At 37.1% G+C, this 20,374-nt stretch overlaps 1 protein-coding gene across 1 annotated transcript; it reads right to left on the reverse strand.

Annotated features, from left to right (window-relative positions):
* Positions 1 to 1,133: 1,133 nt before the first annotated feature.
* Positions 1,134 to 19,416, reverse strand: LOC140161798 (uncharacterized). The gene is made up of 10 exons (XM_072185096.1): positions 19,312 to 19,416; positions 13,020 to 13,172; positions 12,452 to 12,520; positions 10,128 to 10,925; positions 8,932 to 9,151; positions 6,645 to 6,910; positions 5,353 to 5,517; positions 3,895 to 4,037; positions 3,015 to 3,116; positions 1,134 to 1,151 (listed from the first exon to the last, which is right to left on the reverse strand). Exons 2-10 carry the CDS (start codon positions 13,147 to 13,149, stop codon positions 1,134 to 1,136), a joined length of 1,911 nt encoding a protein of 636 aa, XP_072041197.1. The 5' UTR covers positions 13,150 to 13,172; positions 19,312 to 19,416.
* Between the last annotated feature and the right edge of the window lie 958 nt (positions 19,417 to 20,374).

Below are 20,374 nucleotides of genomic sequence, written 5' to 3' on the forward strand. Positions count from 1 at the left end.
CTGTACTCACAAAGTTTCATGCCCATATGAGTTTTTGTAATTTGACCTCAGATGACCCCTAAGTGACCTCAGTTGACCCTGAAATAACCTTCCAATAATTTGACTCTAAATGTTGACTGTACCCACTAAGTTTCATGCCCATACGACAGTTTTTAGTCATTTGACCTCAGATGACCCCGGGTGACCTCGGATGACCCCAAAATGACCTTCCAAAAATTTGACCTCACATGACCCCGGGTGACCTCGGAAGACCCTGAAATGACCTTCCAAAAATTTGACTCTATATGTTGACTGTACCCACCAAGTTTCATGCCCATACAAGTTTTTAGTCATTTTACCTCGGATGACAGGTTAAAACAAGGGGTCATGGATGACCCCTTAACTTACTTAAAATATTTAAAAAAACACCTTGGGGTCAAATGTGTTTTTTTTTAAAGGTCAGGTGAACAATTCTTATGACATTATTATGCTTATGCCCCCAACCCAACCCCTGGACCCCCTCAAGGTATTTCATTTGGATTTTTCATAATTTTTTTATTTCATCTATTTCAATAAAATTCATTTCAATAAAATTTATTTGTTTCACTTTTATTTTTTGTTTATTTTTTATCATATTAATTTTGCATTTTCTTATTTTATTTATTGTGTTTTTATTTTCATAAGTAAATATCACTATTTAAATATTATTTTATTCTATTTATTAATACTTCAGCGCTCCCAATAGCATTATGAATATTCATTAATAGCATAATGAACCAATCACTGCCGGTCGAGCTTTTGTCATACAGGCTTGATATAGCAAGTACCTAAAATTTCCACCAGGTGAAATATATTCTTTTTTGGCGTTCCTATTATGCTCGGATTCGACTATTTGAGACAACAAAATGTCCTTATTTTAACAGTTTTATGTAAAATATACTCTATCCTATGTTCATACGAAACATGAAAAAGGTTGCTTCGGTGAAAGTTATGAAATTGATGGATTCCGGCGACCATTATTTTTGAAAGATCGGAGAACATTCATCATTTTCTGGCGACAATTTTGCTTTCGCTCACGTAAATTGCTATGTGATTCTTCGTCAATTTACTCACGAACCTTGGTGATTTCCGCAAATTCAGCCATAAAGTCATCATTATTGATTCTTAATCTGCTGTAAAATGTAGCATATTTGTGAATATTGATGTAAAAAGCTAAGAATAACGATAGCTTCGACATGGTTTCATCATAGCTGGATGGTTTCATGTTTACACTTTTCTTTGATGTAGCCGGCCCTATTAAATTGTAATTTGTTTTCAATAATATAATTGAAGATTTCTCCACTTATCTTCATAAGGGCTCTTTCTCCTTTTTTATTTGGTGAAAATTCAGTATTTTTCCCCCGATGCTTTGGCTCTCAGTCATACATGTAGATAGCGAGTTGCATTCACACGCTGCTGCATGGTATCTGGGTACCGGTAGGCCTATGGAATGAATATTTGCTAGGTTGCGATGTGCGCTACTGCAGCGCTTAGCAGCGATGACCGCCCGCCGGACATGTCCCTGGCAGGTACTAGCATGATCCCGGTATGATTGCCGTGTGGCAGGTATGCATTTTATTATATTCCAGTGATCATCATCAAGATTTACAAGCAACTAATGACATAGCTAGATCTCCTTCCACCTCCCTTGTGAAATTGAAAATGTCAATGGTATCATTCGAACATTATTTTCTTCCTAATCATCTTGGTAAACTATTTTCATGATAATTATTTTATCAAAAGTAGCGGCGTATTCAAAGTCCGAATGTAGAAAATCACGACCTTGACCCGATACATAGAAAATAACCATGGATTCAGGGTTGCCAAACCCGCGATTTTGTAGCCTATTGGGCGACTTTTGAAGATTTTCCCCGCGACTTTTCCCTGCCCCCATATAAACCAATGGTAAAGAGAAAAATTGGGCGACATTTCGGTTATTTGACCCGCCATTCAAGCTGAAATTTGTTGGCAACCCTGGTTGTTTAACCAAAAATCATCACAGTGCTTTCGTACTGCACTTGCATAAGCAAAATAGTCCCCAGAAAAGTCATTTGTACAGATTTATTCGGGATTTATTCAAGATTCAGACATGTTCTTGACTATTTTTGACATTCCTTACCTATCTCTTTATTTAAATTATAAAGAAATAGTGAAGAAAAGTTAAGAAGTAGTCAAATAATTTCTGATCTGAACTAAATCTTAAGAAATGTACCTCCATTGGTTTCGCGTCTGTATCACGCATCTTAAATTATACAGACCAGAATAATCTCTAGCACGCACAGGGAACCAAGATATAACTCGATTATCGTGACTATTTTGGTCTTTTTTACCCAAAAATAATACTTTTATCGCCTGAATTTCAATAAAATCTGGAGTGCAATCGATTCAAAAATAACTTAGCCAAACTTAGAAACGAAACTTAAGTCTTCATATCAGTCATTAAATGATCCTTAGCATAAAAACCAACAGCGTATTGTGGCCTGAAAATGAATGCTAGTTAGTTCCATGACAAAGGCACTGATAGCTCCGCTCAGAGCCAATAATAGTGTGAAAATTTGGAGTAACCAAAACAGGAAATCTTACACTGTACATCCCTGTTTCCGTGGAGAATGAAGGTTTTTAAAAACTCTGTATTTCAAGTATCATCCATTGTGGGCCTATTAATTATTTGACATATTGGGTGAGGATAGGGCACGTTTATTGAGTAAACTAGAATAATATTAAGGACTCTGACTCAGGCATCAGAAATTGGCTGCGACTATGACTCGATACCAGTGACTCAGACTCGGGTAAAGGTGGATTTGACTGTTGAATGATAAGCTTGTTCTCTCTGCAGTACAGGTTGCCTATATCAGACAATGAACCTTCAGTTGTAATTACCAGAAAGGTCATTGATTGATTAATTGGTTGATTGATTGATTGATTGATTGATTGATTGATTGATCGATCGATTGATCGATCGAGAGGGTGAGTGAGTGAGTGGTAGATATACTTACCTCACTGGAGTAGTTATCTCCGCTGACTGTGAAGTAAGGGCTGCCTATACCACTACTCAGACAGTGAACCTTCAGTTTGTAATTGCCTGCTGGTAGTGGAATCTGTGGGAGAAAGTAATATAAAAAAAACCCATAAAGTTCATACTAAAGATGAGCATTAGGGGTGTCAGCGTTTACACATTTCACCAACAGCAAATGCACTATCGGTTTCGGAAAATCACTAACTGTTTAAACGTAAAAAAAATGCTAGATCATTCATGGATGGTTGACATTACATCGTTGGGCAGGAAAAACCTCCTATGTGTTTTTAGCCCCTGAACATGTTTAAAACAAAACTGCCAACCAGTTATAGGAGGTTTTGCTTTAAGCATGTTCAGGGGCCAATTATGAGGTTTTTCCTGCTCAACAATGATTATTTAAAAAAAAGAAAAAGGATAAAAAGAAGCCCTAGTGTTTTTATTATGCAAAGTTATAATTTGTGTTCATGTTACAATAGGGATTTTGCAAAGATGTCCCCTTTGACAGACATGAGAAATGGGTACGTGTAATAGATGGTACAACCCAGACCGAGATAATGGGATGTTGGGGCGATACCGGTACTTACTTTATACCCTATGTTGTGTGGGAGGTTTGGGGTGATACTCAATACTCTATATCATCTGCAAATTCTGGGTGTGTTGTATTGTAGGTACTATAGAGGAACCCATCATAGGTGCTCGACATCACTGAATATCTTGAGGGTGTCCCCTTTACGTGAGAAATGGGTTAAGTGCAATAGATGGAACAACCCCGACCAAGAGAATGGGGGTTTGGGGTGATACTGGTACTTACTTTATACCCTATGTCGTGTGGGAAGTTTGGGGAGGATAACTGTACTTACTTTATACTCTATATCGTCTGCAAATTCTGGGTGTGTTGTATTGTAGGTACTATAGAGAAACCCATCATAGGTGCTTGACATTACTGAATATAAGTTACTCTTAGTCGATACATATTCTCCATATTTTCTTGTGCATTGGTAGCCTAAAAACATGGATTATAAAGACATAAAAATAGGATAAAATACATTTGAACTAAGCTTTTATTAAATTAAATTGGAAGTCATAAAACAACCTTCACAAATGTAAGCTTTAAATTCCCATTTTGAATGAAAAATCCATATATGTTCCTTACCATCATCCCAGATTCCTTAGGTTGAATTTAATATTTTGTTTCCTGCTTTTTTACCTGAAACAAATTTCCTCTAAAATTATCTTTCCTGCAATGTCCGATTATACTATTTTTTATATTTAAGCCCTGGATTCACCAGGAGATCCCTGCTTAATTATCCAATAATAATTTAGGCTATTCTAGTTGAAATCCACACACCCCTATGGAATACATGACCTTATTCAACAACTCTTCCTATACCTTTGTACAGGAGCCAAGCGTTGTTAATCCGTGATGAATCAACACTTTTACAGTAGCGTATACGCGAACGCACGGTTACGTGTTACGCGTCAGCACGTAAAATTTGTTATGCCTGGAACCAGAGATAAAACAAATTTGCTGGAACTTAAATGCGTAAACACTATGTTATTAAAGTAACAACTAAACATTTCCGCTTTATTCTTTAGTTTTATTGCTGATATCAACAGGAAAATCACCGATCTTCTTGCAAGCTTGATTGGCAATGACAAAACAGATATAAAAAATGAAAAAAATCATGTGAATTAAAAGATCTTTAGTTTGTTTTCGTTGTTGAAAGGGATTCAATCATGTTTCACCGTTGTTCATCACCGATTAACAACTCGCGTCCGGCACGTCTGCGTGGTTTACTTCGCTCGGGCAGCTAAAGGTAAACCACGCAGACGACGCGGACGCATCGTTGTTAATCGGTGATGAACAACGGTGAAACATGATTGAATCCCTAAATCTCTCACACAGATGTACATGATTTCAAATGGAGTCCTCCATTCAGGTAACCATGTGGTAATTCACAATTCCTGTGTGGAAGGTTAAGGCAGGTGATGTCTTCCATAGGGGGTGTGTGGAATTAAGCTCTAATATCCCAATCTAATACAACTTGTGTAAGCCTTTTGAAAATCCTGAATGAAAAATCCCTTCTTTGTGGAAGATATAGGCAATTATTCAGCCATAATATGGGGAGATAGATTTCAAAATGAAAATCAACCCTAGCCAATTACCTCTGTGGAAGATTTTTGTAAAAATCACCCACAGGGGTTATGGCAGATTCAAAATGGATCAGCCCGTAGTTTGTGTAAATCTCTAAATCTCCTTCATTTATTGTGTGTTCCCTTTTACCTGATGAACATATTGTTATTGACCAGTCCCTTACCTCCTTCCGGATGCACATTAAACAAGGTCTGAGTGTCTGCATAGACCACTTTGTTTTCAGCCTCATAAGCTGGACCCCCTAGGTTGACGGCAAACAGTACCCCTGGTGGTTGGCGTTGAACTTCTTTTGGTGATCCCTCAAGCTCAACTGGCACAGAGTTGTTATCTGATAATATATACGGAAGAAATAAAATACTTTACGGTTGGAAATTGCTTGCAAGGGTTTTTCTTGCACTTTCTGTAGTTAATTAAAAAATTTATTTAAAATTTAATGACACTATAGTCTTTGCTGGCACTCACTGCTCAATGCATGAATGGCGGTCATTGATGATTTTCGCATGGTACCTTTTACATGTACGCTTTGGTATGCAACATTCTGATTGGTTTTATAATATGCGACCCGTTCTGATAAAACCAGGAACAAGTCACATTTTTGTAAGCACAAGACAATAAGCTTTAAAATGATACCAACATTATATTCTGTCGGTCCGTGCCACATCACTTCCAGTTGATGATGTGACTCATGGTCGGGTGAAAACAAGTCCCTGATTTGATTTTTGTTGATGATTTCTGTCATTGGTATTATGTAAATTTCGATCGCAAATAGTCAGTGGAATCAAACAACCGTTTTTAAGTCTTCAGAGTGGAAGAAACTTACTTGATTTACCGCTTATATACTGACAAACTTAAAATTAAATTCCATGGTCGAGTGTCGTTTTTTCGTTTTTTTCGAAATTGAATGTCACTCCAACAACATCGCTATGTAGCCTCCTTCACAGCCGGTTTCTATCGTTCATAACAAACCGTGAGCCACATGCAGTTTGGGCCCGAGACTAGAGATAGCCCGGATGTTGGACCGTCAGAATACATATAGCATCAATACTTTTCAAGATATGGATAATTTTGTTAATGATACCATGATATTTTTGCCAAATTGCTATTCTGAGTAATGGGCTAATTAGTTTCTTGCCTTACACATGCAGGATTGAATAGGGATTATCATAGTTCAACTGTTGATTATTGAATAAGGATTTTTTTATGGGAATGTCATCTTTAAGGCCTATTAAACTCTTTTTTTATTAAACTTTTTTGGAAAAAACGTACACCTGTATTTTTAACAATTTCCCGTATGATATACTGGAAAAAATGAACTAGTTATATAGAAAGTCTGCAAATGGAATAATTTATCTCAAAATTTGGAATTAGAATGTGGCACACTGCCACTGTATATAGCCTAAGATGCTTTTGAAAAAAAACATGTCCCTGACTTAAATCTACTTCAGACTGACTTACACATATCATTGACTAGGCCATACACCTTGATAAGTTTCAATCCAGGGCTGTTCTCTTCATCAGTCAACTCCCTCTGGAATCCTAGCCGTCCATCAGGCTGTTCCAACAATTGAGGCATCTGGATTGTTTCAATGACTTTTTCATTGAGCATTATTCTCACAGAGACTGCTTCGCTCACCCAACCCACAACAGTTTTGTCTCGCATTTCAACTCCTCCTCGGAATGCAGTGTCCAAGCCTGCTGCTAAGGAACTGGTTTGATTGCACCTGTGTTATGGTAAGTTGAATGGGTTATTTCATTTAAAATCCACACTACCCCTGTGGAAGATTTTGGAAATATCTTCTACAGAGGGAGTATGTTTTTCAAATGTAATTGGTCAGGGTTAAATCAGTTTGAAACCCAAACTCCCCCTATATCTGTTCTTATGGAAAATTTGCACTACGGTCTACCCAGTGATGTAGCTATGGCGGGTGGTGGTGGAAGGCAGAGCCAGGCACTCAGATTTAGAGCCCACCACTGATAAACAATTTAAGCTCTAGCACAAAGCACTCAAGAATTGCAAAATCACATATAGAATTTTGGCCAAATTTAGGCAATTTTCAATAAAATTGTCAATTTCACAAAAAATGGCCTCAAAAACCCCCCGGCACTAAAATTCTCTACCCTGGGTCTACCCATACAAAATTTGGAGAGCTGATCCTGGCTGTAATTGTTATTATTATATAAACTGCTCAAATAAAGAAAGTCCGCAGTCATGTAACCCATCCTACACCAAAACCTGATCTTGTTATGACAATTTGATTGATACGATCGTGTGCAGAATCTTGAATCTTGTTAGCTCCAATTTTATACCAAATTTGCTACCAAACACTCAAAAGTGACAAAGATTGATACCAGTTAAAGGCATTTGGTGCATTTTCAAAAGTTGCAAATCAAAACGAAGCACGCGGTCGAAATTGCTTAGCGTGGCAATGTGGTCAAGCTTGCTTGCCCATGATGTGCCCATGTTGACTATCATAAGTGCGCACTTTATTCAATTGTTAATTTAAAACGCACCGATTGCTACAGTGCTTTACTGATGAATACTAGGGCACGATGCGATCGATATGACCTAGCGGTTGTTTCGGGCTATGTCAATATGTCAATGTTCGTGCTCTGCCATCCACCTCTACAGGTCCGCGTGGTCCGTTTTTGCAACTTTTGAAAATGCACCAAATTTCATATACTGGTATCAATCTCTGCGAATTTAGAGTTTTTGGTAGCAAATTTGGTATCAAATTGCAGCTAACAAGATTCTGCACACGACCTTTTCAATCAAATTGTCAAGGTTTTGGTGTAGGACGGGTTACATGACTGCGGACTTTCTTTATTTGAGGTATTTATATTGGCTGGTTAGGATTCGGAATGATGCAAATTGGTTTACACTGTAAAGTGCCATGGCTAGTAGGGTAGTTAAAAAGTACACCCATTTTTGCTGCAATTTTTAGGTACTTATTGTATTTCAAAATAGTCAATGTGAACTAGTATACTAAAATGTGTACTCCTTGTGCAAATTAAGGGCTGGGGTATGAACGTTTGGACAGTATTTATTGTGGGACATTAGAGCACATCAGACATATCGAATTGCATTCTGAATACGAAGAATGTCATTCTGATATCAAATAATTTTGATTTTTGAAATTGCAATTTAATACACATTTTATGGCAAATCATTAAAATTTGATATTTTTGATATTTAACAGTACTTGAAGTAAACTTTATAAATCTGATGATTTATACTTAAAGTGTATGTAGGTGGGATGAAAAGCCGACGATCAATTGAAAATTTTGACCTTTTCGTATTGAAGATATGGATTTTTTCCCCAAAACACCAAAAAAAATTAGGTCTTTTTGGGAAAAAATCCATATCTTCAATATGAAAGGTCAAAATTTTCAATTGACCGTCGGCTTTTCCTCCCTGCTACATACACTTTAAGAATATGTCATTAGATTTATATAATTTACTTCGAGGACTGTATTATATCAAAATTTGCAAAATATCAAATTTTTATAATTTGTCATAAAATTTGTATTATATTGTGATTTTCAAAAGTGAAAATTATTTGATATCAGAAAGACATGCTTCAGATTCAGAATGCAATTCGACAGGTCTGAGGTGCTCTCATGTCCCACAAAAATACTGTCTAAACGTTAATAAACGCCATTTTAGATCCCTTAATATGCACTAGATGGATAGTAGTATGTTTAATTTGTAAAACAGATTTTGCATTTTACTTATCTATCTTACCTATCACTAGGACTAGGTGTATCTTCAGGAATGTTTGCGATGAATGCGTAACGGCTTGGTACCGAAGGACCTACGACGGAGAGCTCATCGTTATCACATGAAACTGTCCATACTGACGGCGATTCCAAATTGCCTGAACTGCCTGCTATGTAATTGCACTGCATACCAGACTTTTGTAGTACCACCTGGTATATGGCTGAAGTGGTAGCATCATTCACACCTGAACACAAATTATTTAAAAAATGAACAAATTTGTAAAAAATTGATGCATTGATGCATGAAGTATTTTTAGGTTTGCAGAAACACCTGAAATGGGCTATTCCATTTTAAATCCACACTACCCCTGTGGAAGATTTTGGAAATATGTTCCACAGGGGGAGTATGAATTTCAAATGGAATTAGCACATTGAAAGATTCAACAAGACTCTTCCACAGAGGGAGGGTGAGTTTCAATGGAGCTGCGTAATGTGTTTATTCCATTTAAAATTCATACTCCTCCTGTGGAACATGTTTCCAAAATCTTCCACAGGGGTAGTGTGGATTTTAAATGGAATAGCCCAATACATCAAAGGCAATGGCAATGCAAAAGGGAGTGTTAAAGTGTATAATGCAGCTGGGATGAAAAGCCGACCATCAATTGAAAATTTTGACCTTTCATATTGAAGATATATACATGAAGTTTCATAAAAAGACCTAAAATATAACTTCTGGGAAACTGGTAGTCTACAGTATTTTATCATCAATGATGATCATATAATAAATTGATATCAAATGAAAGATTGTGCTTTTCTCATTTACATAGCGAAATTAAGAGTTCTGAATTTGTGCATTTCTGTCTAATTAGTCTGGAATGTGGTATACATATTGTACCAGAGGCAAAACATTTTTGACAGTTTATTGATGATTTCATCAGAAATAATACCGATTTGGAACACTTAATTTCGAATATATTAATGAGAAAAATATGAGCTTTCACCTGATTCCAAAATCTGAATTTTGATGGGGTAAAGTGGGGGATGAGGCTGTCAATCGGGTCACCCAACATTAAAAGGACTTTCCTGGCCTGGTCTGGACTTTTCTCACCTACAATTGGTACTCTGGACTCTGTGGGTTTCTAGTGTTCTCTTGCACAAACTCACAATATCATTACACCAAAATCAAGACATACAGCTGCAGAGTAAAACATAGATCCTCACCTGAGCTGCATGAACACATCAGAAGCAGAGAACGTCCCATATGAGTTGAACATCTTGATAATAAGCGTGTCGGTTTTGATCCGTCAAACGTCTGTGAATGGTACCCCTTCCCTGTTGGTTTACCAGCTTGTTGACGCGCGAATCGCTCGCTAAAACTGTAAAGAACGGCATAATGGCTCTGACTTGGTCCCTGGACTTCAATTTGTTCATCGTCCGAAGCGACAAATTTCCAAAGATTGTCCTTATTAGGAAAGAGTGGTTTAGCTGACAGCCTACCTTCACTGTTACCTTGATGTACCAAGTATATATTACCTGGGCAAACACCTTTTGCAGGGGGTGCGCTGCATATTACCACAAGAGCGCCCCCACCAGGGCCGCACGCTGCGTTCAGCCCAGGCCTCATCACACCTGCACTAGAGAAGCCCTTAGCTTTAGAGCCCTCATAGACAACTGCACACCCACAGTGTCCCATGCGTGCAATGTTTGAAAATACAGAACAGTGCGCTTTTCCGAACATGGAAGCCGGACAAAGATCACCAGTGCTCGTTGTGTGGACTTCGTTCCACTCGTAGATGCTATGCGTGCCGTCATTAACGATAGAGGTATACTGCATATGGTTACCGCTGACTCCACACCGAATTAGTTGCAGTTCAGATCCGTCGTTGTCCGATTTGTTGCGAGATATGAGCACGAGGGCGGTTCCACCTCCATGTCTGGCGTTGATGTTGAAACCTGTTTTCATCCAGATTTGGACTGGCATGCCTCCGCTTGAAGATGCTTCATAACAAGGAAAATTTGCTGGAATAAAAACGAAACAAAAATAACAGGTAAAATTAGTTCTTGGCTCATTTTTTTGGCTAATGTTTTTCAAACTTTTTATGCAAAAATCATTCCTCCAGTAACCAAGATTATCAGAGAATCTATTGGCTCTTCCAGTTGAAATCCATACACCCATGAAATACATACCTATACTTGGTGTAGATTTAAAATGGAGTAACCCATTCAGGTAATCCCATTTGAAATTCACACTCTCTATGTAGAATATTAATGTCACATCTTCCATAGGAGATGTATGGATTTCAACTGGAATAGCCTGATAGCCCATGAGAACTTAAAATGTTTGAGTTGCTACACTGTGGTTGCTTGTACCTCCATCCGTCCCTAAAGTTTGTTCGGTTTATATAAGGCAGATAAAATAAGACTCATAACACTGTGTATTGATATAGAATGGCATACACGCATGGGTGCAATGCTTATGCTATTTTTGCGTTGCGTGCGTGACTGGCACTCGCTTATGTGAATTTATGCAAGCGTGATTGGGACTTTGTTGGCTCGCGCAGTAACAAAAACCACATAAATTCCACCTAATAAAAAACGAACAAACTTTAGCGCAACACCAGTTAGATTTGACCTGATATGACCCACATAATGGGCTATTCCAGTTGAAAGCCACACTACCCCTGTGGAAGAAGTTTTTGGAAATATCTTCTACAGGGGGAGTATGTTTTTGAAATGTAATTGGTCAGGGTTAATCATTTTGAAAACCATACTCCTTCTGCATTATGGCTTTACCTATATCTTCCACAACTGGACTGTGTATTTCAAATGGAAGTTACCCAACTATCTGTTCTATTTTAAACTTATACTCCCTCTGTGGGAGACTTTAGCTAAATCTTCCACAGGGGTAGTGTGGATTTTAAATGGAATAGCCCATTGGAATCTAGAAAGTACTTAATTCCTACTGTACATAATACTCTCTTGCTGCTGTAAAACTTCATTGAACAATTAAATCTGTAAACATAATATCTACTTAAACCCAGGACCTCCTGCACCAGAAGTGAGTGCTTTAATCACGAGGCCTTGCTCTCCCAAAAAATGTCACCCACCTGACTTAACTTCACCCACAGCTGTCCACTTGGCCAGGGCCGTCGCTAGAGGGGGGTATGGGGTGTGACACCCCCCAATACACAATTTTGTCGGCAAAATTTGACTGCTGTCGGCAAAACCATGTGACTGTCGGCAAATGTAGTCAAAGGTATGTGTGATTGTCGGCAAATTGTGAGAGCCATATAACAGATTAATGTGTTACAAAATTGTGTTGTTGTAACGTAATAGATATACTGTGAATGGAATAGTAGTTACTAGTTTTAAAAAAATTGTTGAAAATTTTTTTGACTCCTCCCCCCCCCCCACTATTTAGATTTCTGAGCGCCGTCCTGGCTAAAAAAAATTTGGGTCAACAAATTACAAAAAATTTCCGTCTGCAAACCATACTGCACCCCGAATCATATTGGTCTAGCGACGCCCCTGCACTTGGCACTTACCTGTTACTGATGAAGGTGGCTGAGCAGGTGAAAGATTCAAATCAACTTTCTGGAAATTTGTTGGCTTAACTGGATATAGGAGGGAAAAGAGGTCAACAAAGAGTGGATAGTTAATATGGAGGAACTGTCCCATATAAATCAGTGCTGTTTTGTAGTCAACAGAGCGCACCTAATCTGAGAGAGTCCATGTCAACATCAATGTCCCTGAGTCCGGGTCCCTACCAATCCCTGATGTCAAAGTCAGAGTCCTTACAATGTTCAAAGTTAAGTCCCTTCAGAATAATATTCCATGATTTCACTCAACTCAATTGTGCCCAATTCCACAAGATGGGTATTAATTTACAGGTAAAATGAGTAACTATAAAGTAAATTATGAAGTTCTAAGTATATATCCAGCGCATCAAATGATACCTTCATATGCCTTTGATACAAAATTTTATTGCAAATTATTTTCACTTTTTCACTGTGCATGGATACTTCCTTAAAATGAATTGCTCTTAAAAAAAGCAAGATTTTTCTTTAACAAAATGTTTGTACACAATTTTATGCCGTGTATGCCTGATCTTACCTGATGACTTTTTGGAAAGTAATGCCATCCGTTTGATCTGTGCTCCTTTGCCAGCAGATGAGAAAGCAGTGACGGCAGCCACCTTCTGCGAGGCATTGTCACCCTGCTTCTTGGAGACTTTAGTCCCCATGATGTTGTCCTATTCCAAGCACACTGAAAATGTACATAAAAAGATGTAATCTCAATCAGGGATCAAATAAATAGGCCTACCTTTTGAGAATTTTTTGAACAAGTTCTATGAGAGCTAAATTGTCTGATGTACTTCTATAAGCCTTGAACTTTTCTATACATTTTGACTTCATATAAATGAAGAAAAATCGCACTGGAACCTAGGATTGACTGCATATATCAGAACTAGGGATGGTCCCCCATCTCTTTTCAAATAATTCTGATACTAGTTGCCCACGTCCAACTTTGTTTCGTCAGCACAGACATTATCATACTGACATTTCTTTTTTAAATGAATATACTGCCTTCCACAAAGTTGAATAACCTGTCGTAAATCATGTACGGTACCGGTAGCACAAATTCATTTACGGTACGGTACTAATTTCAGGTCCCATGTATCTTTTCCTACATGTAGATTGCAAACGTTTGGTTCCGCTCCCTCCACACAAACAGGCGGATGGATCGGAACCAAAAACTGGCTGCAGTGAAGACTTGATGTGATCTCAGTTGCTGCCCGGAAAAGGGGTTATTTTTACCAGTAGCAAGGGCCTCGAAATTGGCAAAATAGGGGTATTTAATTTGCACTGTCCATGAAATTTGACAGTGGCAAAATAGGGGTATTTAATTTGCACTGTCCATGAAATTTGGATAAAAGGGTACAGTACTTGGGAAAATATAGAAATTTTATGTCAATATTTAGTGTCATTGATAAGTGGTCTTTGAAATTCTATAGTCATTGAAAAACAAAATTTTGTCCTCTATTTTGCATGAAAAAGGGGGGAGGGTAAATTTGATGAAAAATCATTGCAAAGGGGGCTTTTAAAAGATTTGGTAACTCTCACGGTTGTCAACTTTTGTGTTGAGTTGGGGGGGCCACGAGACGTCACACACACTACCTATCTGCATTCTGCACATGCTATTGTGTATTCTGTAAAGTAACCAAACACAATCATAGCTAGCTAGGATTTCTAACCTGTATAGGAACATTTTGGGAGAGGACGAGAATTCTTACCTATAAAGGGGAAGCCGCAAGCTTACAGCTTGAACCCTTGCCGATCATATATTCTCCTGGCTGACAGCGCAATGCCTTAACCGCTCTGCCATCTCGCCCTCGAATTAAGTGCCTGATCTTATCTCATTGGGGCCATTTTGTGAAATAATTTGGGAATGAATCATTGTGACATTGAATATTGACATATTAAGGATGCACACAGGATCACTGAAGTGTTACATGGCCAAAATTGAGTTTTCATCACTAATGTCATCTTTAAACCGTATTTTATCTTGTCATTAATAGATTTTAAAGAAATCTTAAAATTTGAACCATAAGAAAAGCTATTTTAAAGACCCTTTTTCATTAAATATTCGTAAAAATGCCAAAGCAAATAAATCATTGTTTTCCGCAATAGATCGCGTTCTCGTAACGCGTACTGCGGCGTACAGCTAGCAAAGACACGCCCACATGGTAACCTGGATGGAGGAGGTGATTGCTGATTGAGGCGCTGAGTCGCTAATCGCGATCACTACCGTATTTTATCGTATTGATCTCTTCCAAGGTAGGTAAAGCTTGCACCATTGCATTGAGAAACTGCGGGCCGACAGACCACCACCGTCCCCGTCCCAGAATCAGTAGGCCTACTCGATAAATTTCGCCAAAAAAGTGCTGATATAGTGGTATAAATTATAGGTGTTTTTTTTATAATTATGAACATAATAGTGAATTTTTTGTTTGTTTTTGTTTTGTTTTTCAAGTTTCATTCTGAGCTTGAAAAGATGAAATTTATCTGTAAGAAGTAGTTACCCGTAAGAAGCCCTGTAATGATGACGCAATCTATAGTAGATACGATGGAAAACGAGGCCCTAAATATTTTGCTAGTATGCTAGACTTAGCCCGTATAGTACATCATTGGGCTTATTATTTTATGTTTAAAAATTTGTTTTATTTCATTCATTCGTTCATTCATTAATTTCATTGTTATTATTTGATTTACCAAGTTGGTGTAGTTGAACAAGAATATAGGCCTATTATATTTTATGCAGTCCCAGCCTTGGTTCGGGGCCTCTGCGGTCGTGTCTTAATTTTGAAGACCACAAAAAATAGGCAAGCAGTTACTACCGGTAGGCCTATATTAGATACCTAAGGCCCTGAATAATGTTTCAAAACACGGATTAAAGATTCGTTTTCAAACGTTCTCTACTCCTGATTGACCGTTAACGCAATGTCAAAAACGCGTTGACATTTCAATACATCATATCGACCATCTAGGCATAGGCCTACAACTCTGTCAAAAATGTCGATATTTGAAATTGGCATAGCGAAAGCAGCGTTTATGAAAGCATTTTCGTGAATGTTTTAATGCTAAATAATAATTTCAAACAAGAAATATAATCAAAAACGCAAATTCGTGCTTTTTTTCATAACCCATTTTAACTACATTTCCATTAGTAGGCCTATTAGGTCTACCATATGCCATGATTGCGATAAAAGCTTTTGGTTTTACAACACTTTTTGCGAATGTTTTGGCTGAATGCTTTTTTATTTGCAATGTTTGTCTGGCTTTCAACTTTCACGTTTATAATGTTTTCTGCATACTTTAAAAGGTAAACTGCTTTATAGCATTTTTCGTGAATGTTTTCATGCAGTGTTTTAAAACGCTCTTTATAGCATGATGCCTATATAGGCCTACGGTAGTAGGCCTACTGCATAATCATACAGGGTCGTAAAACCACAATCTAATTTAAAGCCATAAGTGTTCCGCTTTTCTACTTTTGAAATTCGGTTTTGTTAGGCTATATGTCAATTTCCGTGTTTTTCAGTTTTCTTGTGACCTCTCCGTGTTTTGCCCGTTTAACATAATTATATATAGGCTACTTTTTGTCCGTTTTACAAGAAGTTTATTCAAGACATATTACAACTTTTACCCCACTTTTTACACGTTTGTTTGATTGAAAACAACAACAGACACACACTTTTTTGATTTTTTTTTGTTGTATTATTATTCGCTTTTTATGCGGTACAAAATATTTTACAACTTTATTGTGGCTTTAGGCCTATAATAGGCCTATGACTTTTGTACGTGTTTGATATTCCGTAAAAAAGTTTAGAATACAATATGATAACAACAAACTATTACAATAACAAAAACGGAATATTGAGTAATGCGACACATCATCAGAATCTTTTAAAATGTTACTTGGGATTCCTGTGGTGTAGGCCTAGCTATAACGGGCGTTAAAATGCCTATAGCGCGGACGGGCCGCTGTGGTGCCTCTCAAGCACCAACTAAAAAGAAAAAGCAACGAGTAGTAACAACATCATGTTTGCGGTTCAGAAAAGGACAATAATGAACATAAAAATGCAATATTTGTCAAAACCAAAAAAAAAAAAAAAAAAAAAAAAAAGAAAAAAAAATCACCAAAACGATAAATTAAAAAACATTGCATTTTTAAAGCAAAATTATGAAAATTAGTACAAAACAGAAATCGCAATTATCATGATTATGTCTCAATTTATTCTTTATTTCATAAAACTTCCTGATTATCTGCTAAAATAATTGCTTGTCAGTTATTCTATCCTAATTTTAATGTTCTGATGTCCGCAAATTTTAATACAGAGCATGATCTTTTTTTATACGGAACAGGACAAAATTGTACTTAAATAATTATGGTTTCGTTCGCGGCAACACGACCATGCACTGTGCAACTTATTCGCAGAACCTGTCAGTCTGTCCGCGCCTGTCGCTCCTCAAACGCCGACGCGACTCTGCGGCCTTGCCGGAAGCACTGCTGCACCATGGAAACAAGACTGCAGTAAATAAAATGGCTAAACCATGTGGATAAACATATGCCGAATGTGCACGGATAATTTTTTCATATTGTATATTTTACCTTCTAAATCACCAAAAAAATGCCAATCTGCTGCAGTTGGACGCCTTCTCATTTTCTAACTTGACCAAACGTCACAAGTCACCGGATTATATATTCATGGAATAATCTTTCAAAATGGACCTAAAATCCGCTGTATTTTTCTAAATCGCGATTTTCGCAAGTTCACTTTTGACCACTTTAAACCATTTTGGTCCGCCATAGCGTCTAAATGAAGCATCACTGAGGTAAGTTTTTAAGTCAAACGCTTAGATATGGCCAAAATCTAGATAGTGTTTTTTCATTTTTTTAAATTAGGGCCTAGAACTTTTTTTATCACCCATGACTCAAAAATTAGAACACGGGTCACACGTTTTTACTGATTTTTTGCCTATATTTTAAAAACTAAGCAAAATTTCGAAAAAATAAAAAAACACTTTCTAGATTTATTTGTCTAAATTAATAAAATTCATGTTTTACAGTTTTTGATTTTCAAATAATTTTTTATGGCGGACCAAAAATTTTTGGTCAAAAAGCCGCTTTTTTTGGGATTTTCTAAAATTGTACTTTTTGACCCAAAACTGACATTTTAAATGGATTTATGCTCATTTCCATTAAAAAAATGTATACTTTTATATACTTTACATAAATAGTTTTCGAGTTATGAGGTGAATGATAATGGATAATTAGTGATCCTGTGTGCCTCCTTAATAACATAACATTAATCATATGTTAATTGGAATGGGCTGGCTTTACAATTAACACTGGAAACACCCTGGCATTTCCTACAAGTTGAGAACAAGTCCTCAAACATACGAAATAAATTTGTAGTTACTACAACTAGCCTGTAGTCATTTTTATTTTAGTAGCTCGATGACATGGCCATGCATGACATGCAATGCTGACACACTGTGACAAGCATTCAAGTAGGTATGCTAGGTGAATTCAAATTTGCCATCAAACTGCATCATTTTATATATCAAATCAAAGCCCTTGAGTAAACAAAGCCAAAACTGAAAACCATTTTTTCATAGCACTTTCCGTAGCAAAGTTACATCTTGTCAAAGATTGACTTTCATCAAAAAGTTTCAGCTAGCAAAATTCCCCAAAACGGCATTTCGGGGGTGTTTCTAGATCCTAGTCTCATTATCTTATGAGTGCCTGATCTTATCTCATTGGGGCCATTTTGTGAAATAATTTGGGAATGAATCATTGTGACATTGAATATTGACATATTAATAACATAAAACATTAATCATATGTTAATTGGAATGGGCTGGCTTTACAATTAACACTGGAAACACCCTGGCATTTCCTACAAGTTGAGAACAAGTGCTCAAACATACGAAATTTGTAGTTACTACAACTAGCCTACGTAGTCATTTTTATTTTAGTAGCTCGATGACATGGCCATGCATGACATGCAATGCTGACAGTGTCAGTGACACACTGTGACAAGCATGTAGGTATGCTAGGTGAATTCAAATTTGCCATCAAACTGCATCATTTTATATATCAAATCAAAGCCCTTGCCTTGAGTAAACAAAGCCAAAACTGAACACCATTTTTTCATAGCACTTTCCGTAGCAAAGTTACATCTTGTCAAAGATTGACTTTCATCAAAAAGTTTCAGCTAGCAAAATTCCCCAAAACGGCATTTCGGGGGTGTTTCTAGATCCTAGTCTCATTATGATAGCAGCTTTTTTTAATGGAACTGCTATCCAAATCCCTCTAAAATTCCATGTGCGAGTGGCTTATCACCATAAAAAATCATATATTTGGGTCAAGTGAAGTATAGAAAACATATTTATGTACGTTTCCTTCTTCGGCCAGTTGTTTTAAATTTCTATGTAAATATGCATTGACATTGTCGGCGAATGTGGCTGACTAGCAAATGTGTTAACAAGTCTAAGGTTTGCCTGGGTTACCTATACTAAAATGCAGCAAACCTTTCACGAGCGCGACTACCGTGATGTTGCAAATTCGGCGCTAACAACGCGTACGGCGCACAGTTCATTCATAAATTTCCACTCAGCAACAACATATCGCCTTAGCAGCCAATCAGAGACAAGTGCATGCAACGCAGTACATACGCGATCGATGTATCCTTACAATACGCGCTCGTCAAAGGTTTTCTGCATTTTAGTATAAAGCATGTAAGTGTCTTGACCTTGAACTTGAGTTGAAGTAAGCTTACAACATGTACAAATTTATTCAGACTTCTGAACAGAATTTTTATTGCTAGCACACGGATACTCACCTGGTATTGAAAAATAAGAAAAACACCAGTTTACCAGTTCTTGGAAGTTCGAAGTAATACCATCATCATGCTTTACCATTAATTACCAAGCATGTTCAATGTTGATGTTTAGGCTAATGAAAGTTGACTCCCAGTTTCCCGTTACCCGACTCCGGTCAGAAAAAAATGCCGATCAAATATTTCATTATTTTCCATTATTTCATTATTTCACATTTTTCAAGTTTTTAAGCAAAAAAGGATAGTTTTAATGTCATCTTTCACGTCCGACACGTATTTTAAGCACTTTTACGCCGACCCTGACCGGCCCGAATAGTCTTTGTAAACGCTGGGTTAAACTACGTGGTAAAATGGCAATATCGTAGGGCGCATTTACTGGAGACTAAAATTCCCTGCATCTAAGTTTCTCCTACCACTAAATGGATAGACCGAACACAAAGAGAGGCAGCCAAGTTTGCGGGAACCAGCGTATGAACAAATATGAAAGCATTTCTACCGTGCACTATGTAGCGCGCTATATATAGACAACATCAAAATAAATAAAATAAATAAAGTTTGAAGTCAAATTTATTCTGCTTTTCTTACAAATATATGTATTTAATAAAATAAACTTATAAATAAAATGATTTATTTGTCAATTTCTTGCATGGTTGTTTTATTATTAACACGTGTACCCTGTGATGATTTTTACCAGCAACCTCCATGTGAACGTTCGAACTTTCATTTGTTGTGCAACCTAAATTGGAAAACAATACAATTTCCATGTATAAAAGTTTACTTTCAAAGATCTGCTTTAGGACCTGTGTCAAGTATTAAAGTTTTGACAGAACAGCTACAATATTTTATTGTGCAACCTAAATGATCAAAACAGTTTGTGCAAGTAGACAAACTAATTTCCGTATAAATATTGCTTCCAAAGATGTGCTAGTGGAGAGTAAGTTTGGTTTGTAAAAAGTAGTGTGCAATAGAACACACAGACACAGTGTATTTATATGGAAAAGTGGTTCTCCAAAGACTATCATGGACTTCTGGTGCTTTCATATGTTGCACAACCTATAGGTTAATT

Source organism: Amphiura filiformis, chromosome 10, assembly GCF_039555335.1.
Source record: "Amphiura filiformis chromosome 10, Afil_fr2py, whole genome shotgun sequence".
In the NCBI taxonomy this organism is placed as follows: domain Eukaryota; kingdom Metazoa; phylum Echinodermata; class Ophiuroidea; order Amphilepidida; family Amphiuridae; genus Amphiura; species Amphiura filiformis.

Excerpts from the sequence above, each read along its gene's own strand:
- LOC140161798 (XM_072185096.1), bottom strand. The coding sequence starts at position 13,149 with ATGGGGACTAAAGTCTCCAAGAAGCAGGGTGACAATGCCTCGCAGAAG. Across the intron at positions 9,152-10,127 it reads GATGTGTTCATGCAGCTCAG|GTGTGAATGATGCTACCACT; the intron begins GTGAGGATCTAT and ends ATTTGTGTTCAG. Across the intron at positions 6,911-8,931 it reads ACACCTAGTCCTAGTGATAG|GTGCAATCAAACCAGTTCCT; the intron begins GTAAGATAGATA and ends ACCATAACACAG.